The sequence below is a fragment of the Colossoma macropomum genome, unplaced genomic scaffold (genome assembly GCF_904425465.1).
Source record: "Colossoma macropomum unplaced genomic scaffold, Colossoma_macropomum, whole genome shotgun sequence".
Taxonomy (NCBI): Eukaryota; Metazoa; Chordata; class Actinopteri; order Characiformes; family Serrasalmidae; genus Colossoma; species Colossoma macropomum.
This window is the reverse complement of record NW_023494800.1, coordinates 30,639,611-30,653,694: the sequence shown is the minus strand read 5'-3', so window position 1 is coordinate 30,653,694 and position 14,084 is coordinate 30,639,611. Positions and strand designations below refer to the sequence as shown.

The window sequence follows — 14,084 nt, the reverse complement described above, 5'->3', positions numbered from 1 at the left end:
CATTGGTACAGAGGGAGAAGAGCAGTGGGGAGTGTACACCTCCTTGAGGAGCACCAGTGCTGTGACGTACCCTAGCTGCAGCTGCTGTTTCCAGTCTGTCAGGAAGCTGGTGATCCACTGACAGATACAAGTCCACAAACAGAATCTTTGCATATGTCCCAACCAAGGTTACAGGGTGTAGTGCAGTCCCATGTTGACTGCATCATCCACTGATCTGTTTGCCCGGTATGCGAACTGCAGGGGGTCCAGCAGGTATCCTGTGATGTTCTTCAGGTGGGCCAACACTAGTTGTTCAAAGGACTTCATGACCACAAACACCAGAAGGGCAGCACAGGCTTTAAGACAGGAGGAGGAAACACCATCTAGACCTTGTGCTTTTCTGATCTTCGGTTTCTGGAAGAGCTGGCTCACATCCACAAATCTTAAGAGCAGAATGATGGAGGTAAGCTCACACAGTGAATAAAATGGCTTGCAGTTTATAAACAGTGCCTCCAAGCCTCCAAGTGCCTCCTTGTACTAACAATCTTTACTATCCGGTGTCGACCAGAGGAGGATGGGTTCCCCTTCTGAGTCTTGGTTCCTCTCAAAGTTTCTTCCTCCTGCTCTTAGGGAGTTTTTCCTTGCCACTGGAGGTATTGTGGAGGCACACTCATGGGGGCTTGGACCCGAATTTGTTTCTGTAATGCTGATTTCCTTGTAAAGCTGCTTTGTGACAACACCTGTTGTAAAAAGCGCTATATAAATAAACTTTGCTTTGCTTTGCTTTGGGCTGCAGTATTTATGTAGCACTGTGTCATCTTTACACCAGACTTTGTTAATGTAGAAGCAAATACTTCTTACATCAACAGGATTTTATTATATTTTCAGTGCAGTGTTTATTTCCTCAGGGTGTTTATCTACTGTTTAGCACCTAGGTGGCGATGTTGCTTCATAAATTGAGAGAAGAAAAAATGCACAGTTTAGTTTCAGTTTAGTTCCACATCACTGTCAAATCCAGCTCTCTTGAGACCAAGGCAAGACTAGAATCAGAGGTTAAAAACTAGGAAATTTTATCAAGTGATGTATCAAGAGATATTTATTGACAGTGAAATAATACAGTACACCGCAAAAATGCACAACTTAGGAGCTTCCATATGTATCTTTAAATAACTTAAAAGCACTATGTGGGATTAAACAAGCATTGGTGCTTCTGTCTAGTGAGCCTGCTATGGTGTTTAATGACAAGTTCAATTTCTTTGCTTCTTCAGCAAACAGTGCTAGCAGTGCTACAGCAGCAAAGGGATAGCAAGGCACTCAAGAAAAGAAGTAACAAGAAGAAAAGAATTAACAAGCAAGTAATTAACCTTGCTAATACAAGGTTACAGGGTGTTACTTGTTACAGTACAGACAATGTATATAATACTGAAGGTAAAAAATACGACAAAAAATATACACGCACAACTGAATCATAAGAAAATAAGTGACACAGGAGGGATCTGAATCAGTGACAGAAGACGAAACTTAATCACTAGCAAATGAAGACATAGGAGCAGATTTGGTGAAAGAGACAGGTGTCAGTTTGAGTGTCTCAACAGGGCAGTTGAGCCTGAGTTTTAGCACTGGATTTGTTCTGATCAGCTGGTATGTCTGCAGAGGCTAAACCATGCACGCGCCTGTTTGGGCTCGGTTGCGAGTTTGCCCATGTATTGAGCAGCAGGTCTGGCAGTGGACTGAACAGCAGGGCTGCTGAAAATCACAGGGAAACAACAACAGTGTTAAACACACTCAACAAAAACAACACAAAGACATGTAACAGTAATCATAAAAAGAACCAGGATAGGGATATTAGGGATAGGGTTGTTAGGGATAGGGATTTTAGGGATAGCGATATAGGGATTTTAGCAAACAGGATGAAAGCCTAAAGTATAAAAACTAAAATGAGGTCCCAATGAAATTTACAGTTATGCATTCTAGTCAAACGTTTGAAAATTAAAATAACAGATTTCAATCTCTTCCGCCCAATGACAGCTGGGATAGGCTCCAGCACCCCACCGCGACCCAGAAGGATAAGCGGTTTAGATGATGGATGGATGGATTTCAATCTCAGTGAGCTCTTCGCTATTAAATCATATGAACAAAGGGTACATTCAAAGATGGCAAAAGAACAACTGTAATGCCATCTGATTTATGACTGTAAATAACTGTAAATAAAAAAAACTGTAGTTCAAAATAGTTAAAGAAGGGGAAATGCCAACAAAACAATACATTTATACACACAATAATATGCAAAAATATGGTGACCCCTGGTAAAATTGGGTTTTGTTGATTTTCTAAGTGAAAATAAGTTAAAACATTCCCTACAGACAACACACTTCTGCACGTTTTAATACACAATTACTGTTTATTTACTGAATTTAACACAGAGAAAAATAAAATGTAGAATGTGGACTGTGTAAAATTTTATATTTTATGGTTTTTTTTTTTATATGTTAAACTTAGCTGTCTCATTTCAGTCTTTATGTCTGACAACTGCATTTTTTTTTTAGTTTTCTGACACATTTTTATGATTAAGTTCACCACTAACCATGGACGTCACTAGAGGTTCATAGATAGGGGGCTAAGCCTGTACTAGGGGGGTGTGGGGTATGGTCCCCCTGGAGAATTTTTTTTTAACAGCCCCAAAGTCTGTTCATCATGAAGGCTTAGAGCAGGAACAGACAAAAAAATGAACCAAAAAAATGGCGATTTGGTCAAATTGTCCCACAGTAGATCTGCCTCGGTTTATATTAAGCACAGAGCTAATATGACAAACACTATATCCATCCACTTACAACAGACACAGATCAAGCAAAGGTACTGAAGTCAAGCAATGCTACCTCTTCTGTCTTAGATAAGTCCTAAAAAATATTATTTAAACACTTATGAATTATAGATCAGTTCAGTCTTGGTTGGTGCAATCAGACAGAGTGTGATTTTCCTCTGTAGGCATGTTTAATATGCTAAGTGACAGAATTTCATGGTCACTGTGACAAATATTAGATTTTCTCAGTTAAGTTCAAATCAAATTCAGTATTACTTTTAAATGAAAGCTTATAAAACTCTCCCTTGCTTTCTTCTTGATCACTTACCTCCATCAGATTTGCTCCTTCGGTCTTCTTCAGCTGCTTTCTCATCTCTTCCTGTGTATAGGAATACATTATTTTTATTGTATTTTAATTCAGATTAGAACGAGAGAACAATCAGGTCTTAACTGGTAAAAATCTCCTCATCTGACTGGCCGTTGACGGAGCTGCCACCTCTTAATTTCTATCTACAGGTTAAAATTGCATTATCATCAACACTATGGGACTTTTTAACTGACATTAATTGACTGTAAACAACAATATATGGCAAATTCTGGTGTCATTCTTTCCAAATACTGAAGAGAAATAAAATAAAGAATAGAGCTGTCAGTAACATTATTTCTGTTGTTCGTTCACACTCTCACACTCCTACTATGAAGCGAATATGTGTATGTTCACACTGAAACTACTTACTGTTTTACTCTGTACATTATGGAGTTGGAATAAGGTCAGTTGCTAATTTTAGTGAGCTCTTAGCCAAAATCCTGTTACAGCTCAGCTTTTGCTGACTGACGTTTCTGGGCAGAGCGAGTAAACCCAGAGACCCTCCCCCATCTCTGATATGATTGGATTACAATTTAGGATGTCTGAAATGATTGGCTGAGCCAGGGATTCCACTTTTCACGTTATCTTAGTAAATCTCTGGTAGTACAGTAGAAGCTGCACTGCATTAGAGCAGCAACAGCCCCTCCCCCAGGTTGCTCCCTGCTATCCCAGTCTTTTATGAACTAGAATAAACTATAGATGACTTGAACTAGTAATGTGCATTTATCTGGAAGGGTGGGTTAAATAAAATATGGAGCTTGGAACTGGCCTAGCACTGCACATGCCACTAGCTTCTAAGTGACAACAATAGTCTGTTTATCCTAAGCTGCTGGAATTACTTTCAGCAGAAAGAAATGGCAGTAATAAAAAATATTTAAAACAATGTTCATGTCCTTCTTTTTGTTGTATAAAAGGAGGTTGTGTGTTGTGGCAAATAGAATCATGTCTTTGGCAGCCAATGTGATATTCTGAGAATGCTTTACAATAAGAGTACGTTAATTAAAGGTATTTAGTCCAGTTTTATGTGTGTGTATGTATAAATAGTCTAGTTTTTGTCCTGGTTGAGGGCCTGAATGGATTGAGGGAAGAAACTTCTGCTCATTCTCTCGGTGTTGGCCTTCAGGGAACAGACGCATTTCCCTGACTGAAAAAAGAGAGAAGTCCATTGTTGTCATGGCTTAGGTCTTTCACTATCTTCCTGGCTTTGGTCCAGCACTGCTTGATGTGGATAAACTACAGATCTGGGAGCTATTTTTGGATGAGGTGCTCAGCTGATCACACCACTCTCTGGAGAGCCCACTTATCCTGCTGGTACTGTTCCCAAACCTGGTTGTGATGCTTCCCATCAGAATGCTCTCGATGGTGCAGGAGCACTAGCACTGTGAAGGGCAGTTAAGGATCTCTAAAGTGTCTAAGGTGGTAAAGATTCTGATGGACCTTCTTCACCAGGGTGTTGATGTGGCAGGCCCATGATAAGTCCTGTGTGATGTGGACACCAAGGTATCCGAAGTTATCCACTCTCTCCACTGGGGCACAGTTGATCCTGAGGGGGTGGAAGCTCATCTGCTACTTCTTGCAGAAGTCCACTATCAACTCCTTTTTTGCTGACATTCAGGAGGAGGTGGTTCTCCTTACTCCAGTGCCCCAGGTACTAATCTTCTCCAGCTAGGCCTTTTCGTCATTCTCAGATATCAGGCCCACCACAACAATGATGGTAGAGTTGGAAGTGGCCGCACAGTCATGAATACAGCAGGGGGGCTCAGGACCAACCCTGTGGAGCTCCAGTGCTGAGGATCAAACATGTCTGCCCACCTGTACTGCTTGAGGTTTGTCTGTCAGGGAAATTGGAGATCCACTGACACAGGAATGGCTTTAGTCTTGGGTCCTTCAACTTGGTGGTGAGTAAGAGAGTGTAGTGTTAAAACTTGAGCTGTAGTCAAGAAACATCATTTTAACATAATTTCCCCTATTAGTGTCCAGATGGGTCAAAACTGTGTGCAACAGGTGTGTGATGCCATCATTTGTTGAGTGGTTGAGGCAGTATGCAGACTGTAACAGATCCAGAATGTCAGACAGTGAAGAGGTGATGAAGTTTCTGACCAACCTTTCAAAGCACTTCATCACAACTGAGGTCAGGGCTACTGGGCAATAGTCAGTGAGGCAGGAGGGCTGGGGTTTCGCTCGGGCAGGAATGATAATGGACTGTTTGAAGCACATGGGAATTACAGACAATGCCGACGATTGGTTTAAAATGACCCTGGACACTAGTGCTAGCTTTCAGTGCAGACTTTGAGGACCTTACCAGAAATGCTGATAGGAGCCGTGTTGCAAAAGGAATGATGTGTTGAAAAAAAAAAAACAAGAAAAGTTTGGTCGTGGCAGTTGTGACAGCTCAACGGTGCCATCTTGGTCCAGAATAAAATCTCAATTAAGCATTAAATAATGGTAGTAATGCTGACCAACCTATTATTTTAAATACTATTAAGTAGTATATTAATATGTTAACTAATGTGATTCCACAACTGGGACAGTAAGAACTAAACACTAATGAACAATTTATTGAAGCATATATATGATAAATCTTAATAAAAAAATCTACCTTTATTAATACTTCATAAATGCACAACAGCATAGAGTATGCAATATATGTATAAGGTGTATCAAGTACATATCTACTTCATGTATAAAGTATATAATATATACTACTTACACTTATATAACACACTTACATACTCACACTTACACTACTTAAGCACAAAGAGCATTAAATAATTAGCATAATGCTTATATAATACATCAATGAGAATCAGAGGGTTTTGTTACATACAAAATTGAAACTAGTGCATTTGAAGTAAAGAAAACTGCTAACATTTACTTCTTGAAGAGAACAGAAAAAGCATCTACATGGAGCATTTAGCCTCTCCACAGACATCAGACTTCTTTACAAACGAAGTCTTAACTTATTTCAGCACACAGATGATTGTTAAATGGTAGAGCGGGTTACAATGAACACTCTCTCTACCAGTTAAGATTATCTTAAGCACCCCCTCATGTTTCTGGCAGAAAACAGGGATCACTTCCAGCATCGCATGTAATGCGAATAATTACACACACGTCAAGGTGTGTAGTGTATTTTTTGGTAGTTGGGAGTTACAGCAGAATATTCAGGGCCTCTTTCCAGTGAATCTCCCTGTACATCTGACAGTCTGCCATCTTTTTCAAGTATTTCAGTTCTTACCTTAATTAATATTTAAACCATTACTTTGGTCGATGACTGACTGCATGATGAATTATGATTATAATGATATTTTTGTTTTTGTGAATGATTTAGTTATACAGCATTAACTAATTATTATGTATTATTATTTATTCATTTATTATTATTATTATTATAAACTTCAATAAGTCATTGTTGCTTAATTTTAGAGTCAAATATTTTCCACAACAGGAAAATTGACCTTCGCATTTAACAGTAGTTGGGGGTTAGGTGTCTAGCTCAAGGGCTCTTCAGTCATGTCCTTTTAGCTCAGGGGATCAAACCCCTGACCCCTTCCGGTCAGAAGACTACATAATAACATCTAAAACAATACGCTAGCTGTCATTACTGTTATTAGTTAATGATTAATTATGACATAACCATATAGTAATGATTATAAACTACTTAATAAAATCCAAAATAATGTTAGTTTCTGTTTCTATCATTAGTTAATCATTAGTTGCTACGTTACTTAACCGTTTAGTAATGATGATTACTCTCTTAAATACTGTTAATTGATGCACTCCTATTGTGAAGTGTTACTGATATTCTCCATAATTCAGCCCCTCTTAGTGTTCTGTTGTTTACCTGAAGATAAGCTGTGCTCAGTTTGTTGATGGATAGTTACCTGCAAATTCAGCTCCTCTTCATCTTTTTTTCTATTCTGTGAAGAAAATAAGTTGATAATAAGGTTTTCTAATTTTTCCTCCACTGCAGATTAATATGTAATGTTTGCTGGGGGACTGACCTGTTTTTTAGAGTTAGGGCAGTTTTCCAGGCAATTTTTCACATGTTTCCATTTTTCTGTACAGTGATCTTCACAGCATGTATACACCAGCAGTGCGAGCAAGACAATAATGAGGAGAGAAAAACCTACAAACTAATGCAAGAAACAACATATTTTAGATTTTACAGTGTAGAATACTGAACAACAAAATGGTTTCATTTAAAAGGTAAATTCCTGATCATGGGAATATGCGGAATTTTGGAAATGTCTCTACAGGTTTTTATCTACTTATGGGTAGAAACTGCTTTCTTGTACAATGTAGTGAGTTTCCATTAAATGCAGATAAGCCCTGATGTCCATCTCAGGTTATTAATACTAAACACATTTAAGGTGCGACAATGTAATGGTAACATGGTGATACTATGTAAGACACAATAAAAGTACGTAGATGAAAGTTTTAAGAGTTAAGGTTCTAGCTTGTGCAACAAAAAAATCATACTATCATAAACACACTACCCTCGCCTACCTGTGTAAAAAAAACTGCAAGTCATTCTGGATAAGACTGTCTGACAAATGCCATAAATGTAAATGTAAGTATAAGCAGCCTACCTTAGAGATGTAAAATGATTTCTGTGCACGGCGCTGGCCATCAGTCAGTGTTCGGTTTTGGTCACACCATTCCCACGGAGACTCACTAATACTGTCCAAATTTTCTCCCTTAAACTCAGTGCACAAACAAGCCACGTATCTTCCATCCAAGAAGAACAGAGCCATCCAAATGAAGGATGGAGTTAAAAAAGACACAGATTTTAAGACTGTTATCTTGTGTCCTGAGCAGCATGTTTCTTCTTTTTCTTGTGCAGATGGAGGCCAGAATTCAGGCCTCAGCAGGTAAACTCCGAAGCTAAGAGCAAGTAGCAAGGGCACTATGAAGTACAAACAGAAAAGAGCTATTGCATATCCATGTGTGCAAGGGCACACAAAGTCATGCTCGATGAATTTTTCTAAAATAATAAGAATGACACTAAAGAGCACATTGTTCTGAAAATGCCCTTCAAAGCATCATGTATCTTTCCCAGTACCATCGCTGCAGGTTAACCTGGGTAGCACAACAATATAAACTCAGAATGTGAGCTAACTGCCTTTCAGTTTAAGATCAGCTAAAGGAGTCACGTTACGTGTTCAGAAGATACAGACAGTTTCAGTAAATTAGATCATATCAGCTGCCAAAAACAGGAAACTGAGAAAAACAGGAAGCCGTGTGTTCGCATTCTTTTTATATGCTATATAAGTCACCCTTGTTTTATGTACTACAGTGAACCATGATAGGATGTCACGTGCGCAAGTCCAGTAGTGAAATTTCCTCATTACTTAATATACCGCAGTCAACTGTCAGCGGTATTATAACAATGTGAAAGCGATTGGGAACGACAGCAACTCAGCCATGAAGTGGTCGGCCACGTAAAATGACAGGGGGGGGGTCAGCAGCCCCTTAGTTCCAGTGAAAGGAACTCTTAATGCTTCAGCAGACCAAGAGATTTTGGACAATTTCATGCTCCCAACTTTGTGGGAACAGTTTGGGGACGGCCCCTTCCTGTTCCAATATGACTGCGCACCAGTGCACAAAGCAAGGTCCATAAAGACACGGATGAGCGAGAACTTGACTGGCCTGCACAGAGTCCTGACCTCAACCCGATAGAACACCTTTGGGATGAATTAGAGCGGAGACTGCGAGCCAGGCCTTCTTGTCCAACATCAGCGTCTGACCTCACAAATGCGCTTCTGGTAGAAGGTCAGAAATTCCCATAAACACACTCCTAACCCTTGTGGAAAGCCTTCCCAGAAGAGTTGAAGCTGTTATAGCTGCAAAGGGTGGGCCGACATATTAAACCCTATGGATTAAGAATGGGATGAACCTCAAGTTCATATATGTGTGCAGGCAGACGAGCAAATAGTTTTGGCAATATAGTGTATCTTTACTGGGCAGATCAGAATATTTTCATTTAATAATAAAAATGGATGTGTGTGTTGATTTATATTCAGTTGACTTTCAGTGCTGATTCTGTATCGATTCTTCCAAAAGTTACATTGCTAGATTGGACTGTAGTTGATTTGGCTGTCTGCTTCATTCAGAAACTGAACTAAACTGAACTGAACTAAACTGAACTGAACTCTCTTTTTCGGTCAAAGTTGACTTTCTGCCAAAGTGGCAGGAAGCAGCCAAATCTGGAGCCAGCCTGTCCAGAAAAGCAAAATAAACTCAGGAAACAAAAAGTTTTATCACTTTGGAAGTCTCTCACTCTCTTCCTTCCCCTCATCATGGAGTTTCACTCTCCAGGCGTGAGAAGTCATAAACAACTGCAGGGTCATCACAACAGACCCTAAAGACCGCGGATTGTTTTGCTGCTCTTCTGCAAATTAAAGTTAAACCAAAATTCTATTAATTTTTGACTGTATTAACTGCAACTGTATTAAATAGCTCACTTTCTCATAAAAGAAGCATACATCTATGTGCCCGTAAAAGATATGAAAGATTGAAGTTTAAGCATTCTTTTGCAAGGGACCAACAGTGTCAAACATGTGACTGGAATAAGTGCTGTATTTCATAAACCCCCCTTTTACATCATCATGATACACGATGACCAGAGATTATGGATCTTATGGCTTACTGATGTTTTGTTCCACACAGAATAATATTTACAAATACATATCAAATGTTGAAACTGAGAAATGTTATTGTTTTTTGAAAAATATATGCCCATTTTGAATTTGATGCCAACAGCACGTTCCAAAAAAGTTAGGACGGGGGCCTGTTTACCACAGTGTTTCATCACCTCTTCTTTTAACAGCACTCTGTAAGTGTTTGGGAACTGAGGAGACACTGCTGTAGTTTTGAAAGGGTAATGTTTTCCATTCTTGTTTGATACAGGATTTCAGCTGCTCAACAGTTCAGGGTCTCATTTGTCATATTTTTCATTTCATAATGCGCCAAATGTTATCAGTGGTGACAGGTCTGGACTGCAGACAGGTCAGTTTAGCGCCCGGACTTATTATGGAGCCATTTTGCTGTAATATGTGCAGAATGTGGTTTGACATTGTCTTGCTGAAATAAGCAAGACCTCCCCAGAAAAAAATGTTTCCAAAACATGTACACCTATCAGGCATAACATTATGACCACCTCCTTGTTTCTACACTCATTGTCCATTTTATCAGCTCCACTTACTATATAGGTAAGAATAACTGGTACGAGTGGATTTTATCTCATTCTTTATCACTACTCACAACGTTTGTCTTATCTTATTCTTTATCTCATTTTTATAACTACCTACAGTGTTAAATTCTTTATCTCATTCTTTCAGTACCCACAATGTTTCATTCTTTATCTCATCCTTTATCACTACACACAATCTTTCATTCTTTATCTCATTCTTTATCTAATTTTTATAACTACCTACCGTGTTTAATTCTTTCTCATTCTTTATCAATATCTTCAATCTTTCATTCTTTATCTCATGCTTTATCTCATTTTTATAACTACCTACAGTGTTTCATTCTTTATCTCATTCTTTATCACTACCTACAATCTTTCATTCTTTATCTCATTCTTTATCACCACCTTTGTCTCACTCTCGGTCTCACTGTTTTGGATAGTACATTGCCCCCTATAGAGTCTGTCCATCTGCAGATGTTCAAATTGTTGGTAAACTACTTAGTGAAACTCCACGATTATTACCAGTGGCAGAGACAATACTTGACATTTCAGTATTGACTGTTTACACAATGATCTAATGCCAAATGTGAACACAGCATTAATCTGCTGGAGTGTTTCCCCAGACTGTGGGCATTTAGTTGAGCTGTTCTAAATCCAAATATAGGCTACTGTTTACCTGGGGCTGTATTACGGAAACCTCCTGTTCCTAAGTTAAGATCTGACAAGATAAAAATAAGATATTCCACAAATTATGTATTATGGAAGCAAATTTTATCATAATTCAGGCATTTTATCATATCTTTAAGCATCTTTTCTCACATTAGAAAACAATTTAAATAGTTGCTAATTGCTAAACCAAAACCTGCTATCTGGAACAAAAGACACCAAAACTCTACTTGATATATTAATTAAAAAGCATGTTACAAATGAATATTACCAAATATTACAAATGAAATTACCTTTGCAATCTCAGTGTTTTTTTAATCTGTTTTATATCCAACTTTTAGTTAAAAGTTTGATAATCCGTATTCAAAGTGCCACATTTTTACAACCGTGAGTTGCCTAGGAACCAATCACAATCCAATTCAAAGAGGGGGTCCCAGTTTTTGTTGAGATAGAGGGGTAGGGCGAAGTGTTAGAGCTGTAATGGAGATTTTTCAGAGACTTCAAACAGAGTGTTATGAGAAAAAAAGAAAAACCGGCAAGATTGCTGCGTGAGCGACCAAAGAACCCCACAAATGTAAGTATTTTCTCCATTAAAAATTACGATAACCATTGTTCTATCTTAGTTTACTGTAGTTTCAATGTATTATGGTTGTTTTCCTCATAACAAGCACAAAAATCGCTAATAGCATGCTAATGTCTCGGTGGCTAGCTAGCTAACTTTCCCGTTCCACCTTAAATAGTCCGGCAGTATTGACATCTGAAGCGCCAGAATGTAACTGCTGCACCATTTAAGGTGGAACGGGAAAATTCGAGAAAGAAGCTGGTGAATAGCTGACTTCAGCTTCATATCATCAAAGAATTAGGAGTGGGTGATAATAAGTAATTGTCTTATCCCCCTCTTTGAAAGCGTATGATGCCCTAAATGTAATGAAGCAATGTCATTTGAGGGTTGTCCAATTTCGTAGGGCATGATTTCAACCAGTACCCCTTGTGACCCCTTTGGGTGACACTTGAAACAAGGGGTAGGGGTAAAAAGAAGAATTGGGATTGGGACTAAGTGTGACGATCTCTGGGTGTTTCTGTCCCTCTATTTTGCAATGTGATGCTGTCTGGGTGTTTCTGTCCCTCTGTGTTTTAATGTGATGCTGTCTGGGTGTATCTGTCCCTCTATGTTTCAATGTGATGCTCTCTGGGTCCTCTCCCTCTATCATTCAGCGTGATGCTCTTTGGGTCTTTCTCTCCCTTTGTTATTAAGTGTGATGCTCTCTGGGTCTGTCCTCTCCCGCTGTCATTCAGTGCAATGCTCTCTGGGTGTATCTGTCCCTCTATTTTTCAGTCATTCAGTCATTTTCCTGTCATTCAGTGTGCTGCTCTCTAGGCATTTGCTCCCCTTTTGCCTTTCAGTATGATGATCCCTGGGTATTTCCTTTAGGTCTGTTAGCTCACATGATAGAATTGGCAGTAAGCATTCCACTCCAAGTGCCCTCAGCTGTGTAGCGTGGAAGTGGTGGCTGACTTGATTATATGATATGATTTTGAGGATGTACAGTGCTAGCCATTACCCTGCTGGCTTGGTAGCACTGTGTGATAGAAATAATTGTAATAGCTTTAGCTATTCAGCAAAAATTGCCGTTGAAAACAACACCATATAAACAAAAGGAGACACAAAGGTGGAAAAAGTCACACTGACATAAACACATGGATACATTCATTCCCACTATGCTTTAGTACTGTAATACTTTTCTTTATCTATATGACTATTAGGAGTCACATTTTCTTAAATAATTTTTTGAAATCTATATTTAGAAACTTTTTTCACATATTTTCCTTTGACTTTCTTCATCCTTACTTGTACTTAATGGCAGTTTTACTAGAAACTAAATAAATGATATATGGGTCTACGGATTGCACTTGTATGTGTTCATTTCTAAACATCTGCTTTTGCATTATAGAGAGAGTAGTTCTTTGGCACACTGGAGTCAGTTGTGGGGGAAAGAGTTGAGGGTTGATACAGAGTCAGAGATTCACAAATACAGAAATAGTGGGTACATGAAGGCATATATGAAGACATGTTCGTAGTATGATTGATAGAATGTGACTGTCAGTGATTACACAAATCTTCCCGTGAGAACCTTTTGAGACATGGGCACAAACAGGTGCATGCACATGAGCGTAAGCAGAGTGCTGCACTTTTTTAAGACAGGATGTGGTTGGTACACTGGCCGACACTGTTAACACATACAGAGAAACCAAAGCGGTATGAAAAGAAACATGGACATGTTTTTTGAAACGATTGCATACATACATGTATACATATATACTGTATATAAACATGAGTATATAAAACAATATTAAAACTAAGAAACAGGTGGTGGACGTAATAATTGCAACACCTGTAACACTTAATAATATGTTTGCTAATTATAGAATTGTTATGTATGTTTTAATAAATACTACCAATGAATTATTGCCAATATACAGACGGCCAATCTTTATGAGAATAATGCACCATTTATCCTGAAAAGTATTGAAATTAAAAAATCTTTGGCCATTCAAACATTCACGTCTTCAATTTTCAGTGGAACAAAACAAAAATGCTGTGACAAGAGTATTTTTCAATGAAAAATGTCCTCACTTTGCTGTTTTGTGCCACTGTGTGTTTCGCACTACATATAGAAATGGTAAAGCAGGAAGGTGTCTGAAAAGGTTCGAAAGAAGGTAATAGCAAAGCAAAATCAATGTAAAAGCTACCAATCCATCTACAAAGAGCTTGTTGCCAACATTATCAAGAAGTTTAAGGCCTATGGGACTGTAGTCAACATCCCTGGAAGTGACCGCAAAGGGTAAATTGACTAAAGGTTGAAGAGAAAGATTGTTTGTATTACAGAGAAGGAATCAATGAAAACCTCAAGACAGACTTCTTTCTGCATGACAAGAGTGATGCGGAACGTCTTGCTTTTGATTTTGGCACTCATTTTAACAGGTATGAGGTTTCGCACAGGGAGCCCCCCAGGTGTAGCGCAGAAGCAGCGTGGTATTTGGAGAATAGACAAGGAAAATACAGCAAAATACAGTGA

The 14,084-nt window shown here is 38.7% G+C and overlaps 1 protein-coding gene across 2 annotated transcripts; it reads right to left on the bottom strand.

Moving 5' to 3' along the window:
• Positions 1-1,057: 1,057 nt before the first annotated feature.
• On the bottom strand, positions 1,058-8,329 carry LOC118820629. 2 transcript variants are annotated; one of them, XM_036589013.1, is made up of 6 exons: positions 8,181-8,329; positions 7,739-8,055; positions 7,151-7,282; positions 6,991-7,066; positions 3,108-3,158; positions 1,058-1,725 (listed from the first exon to the last, which is right to left on the bottom strand). In XM_036589013.1, the coding sequence occupies exons 1-6, from the start codon at positions 8,212-8,214 to the stop codon at positions 1,568-1,570; spliced, it is 768 nt and encodes a 255-aa protein (XP_036444906.1). In that variant the 5' UTR covers positions 8,215-8,329; the 3' UTR covers positions 1,058-1,567. The 2 variants fall into 2 exon arrangements, with proteins under 2 accessions (XP_036444906.1, XP_036444907.1); XM_036589014.1 differs by having other exon boundaries at positions 7,031-7,066.
• Positions 8,330-14,084: the final 5,755 nt, after the last annotated feature.

Bases quoted from the DNA above. Each gene is read 5' to 3' on its own strand.
- LOC118820629 (XM_036589013.1), bottom strand. From the start codon at position 8,214: ATGGTACTGGGAAAGATACATGATGCTTTGAAGG. The intron at 8,056-8,180 runs GCATTTTCAGAA...TGTACTTCATAG, and splicing joins GATACATGATGCTTTGAAGG to TGCCCTTGCTACTTGCTCTT. The intron at 7,067-7,150 runs GTCAGTCCCCCA...TTTTCTTCACAG, and splicing joins GCCCTAACTCTAAAAAACAG to AATAGAAAAAAAGATGAAGA.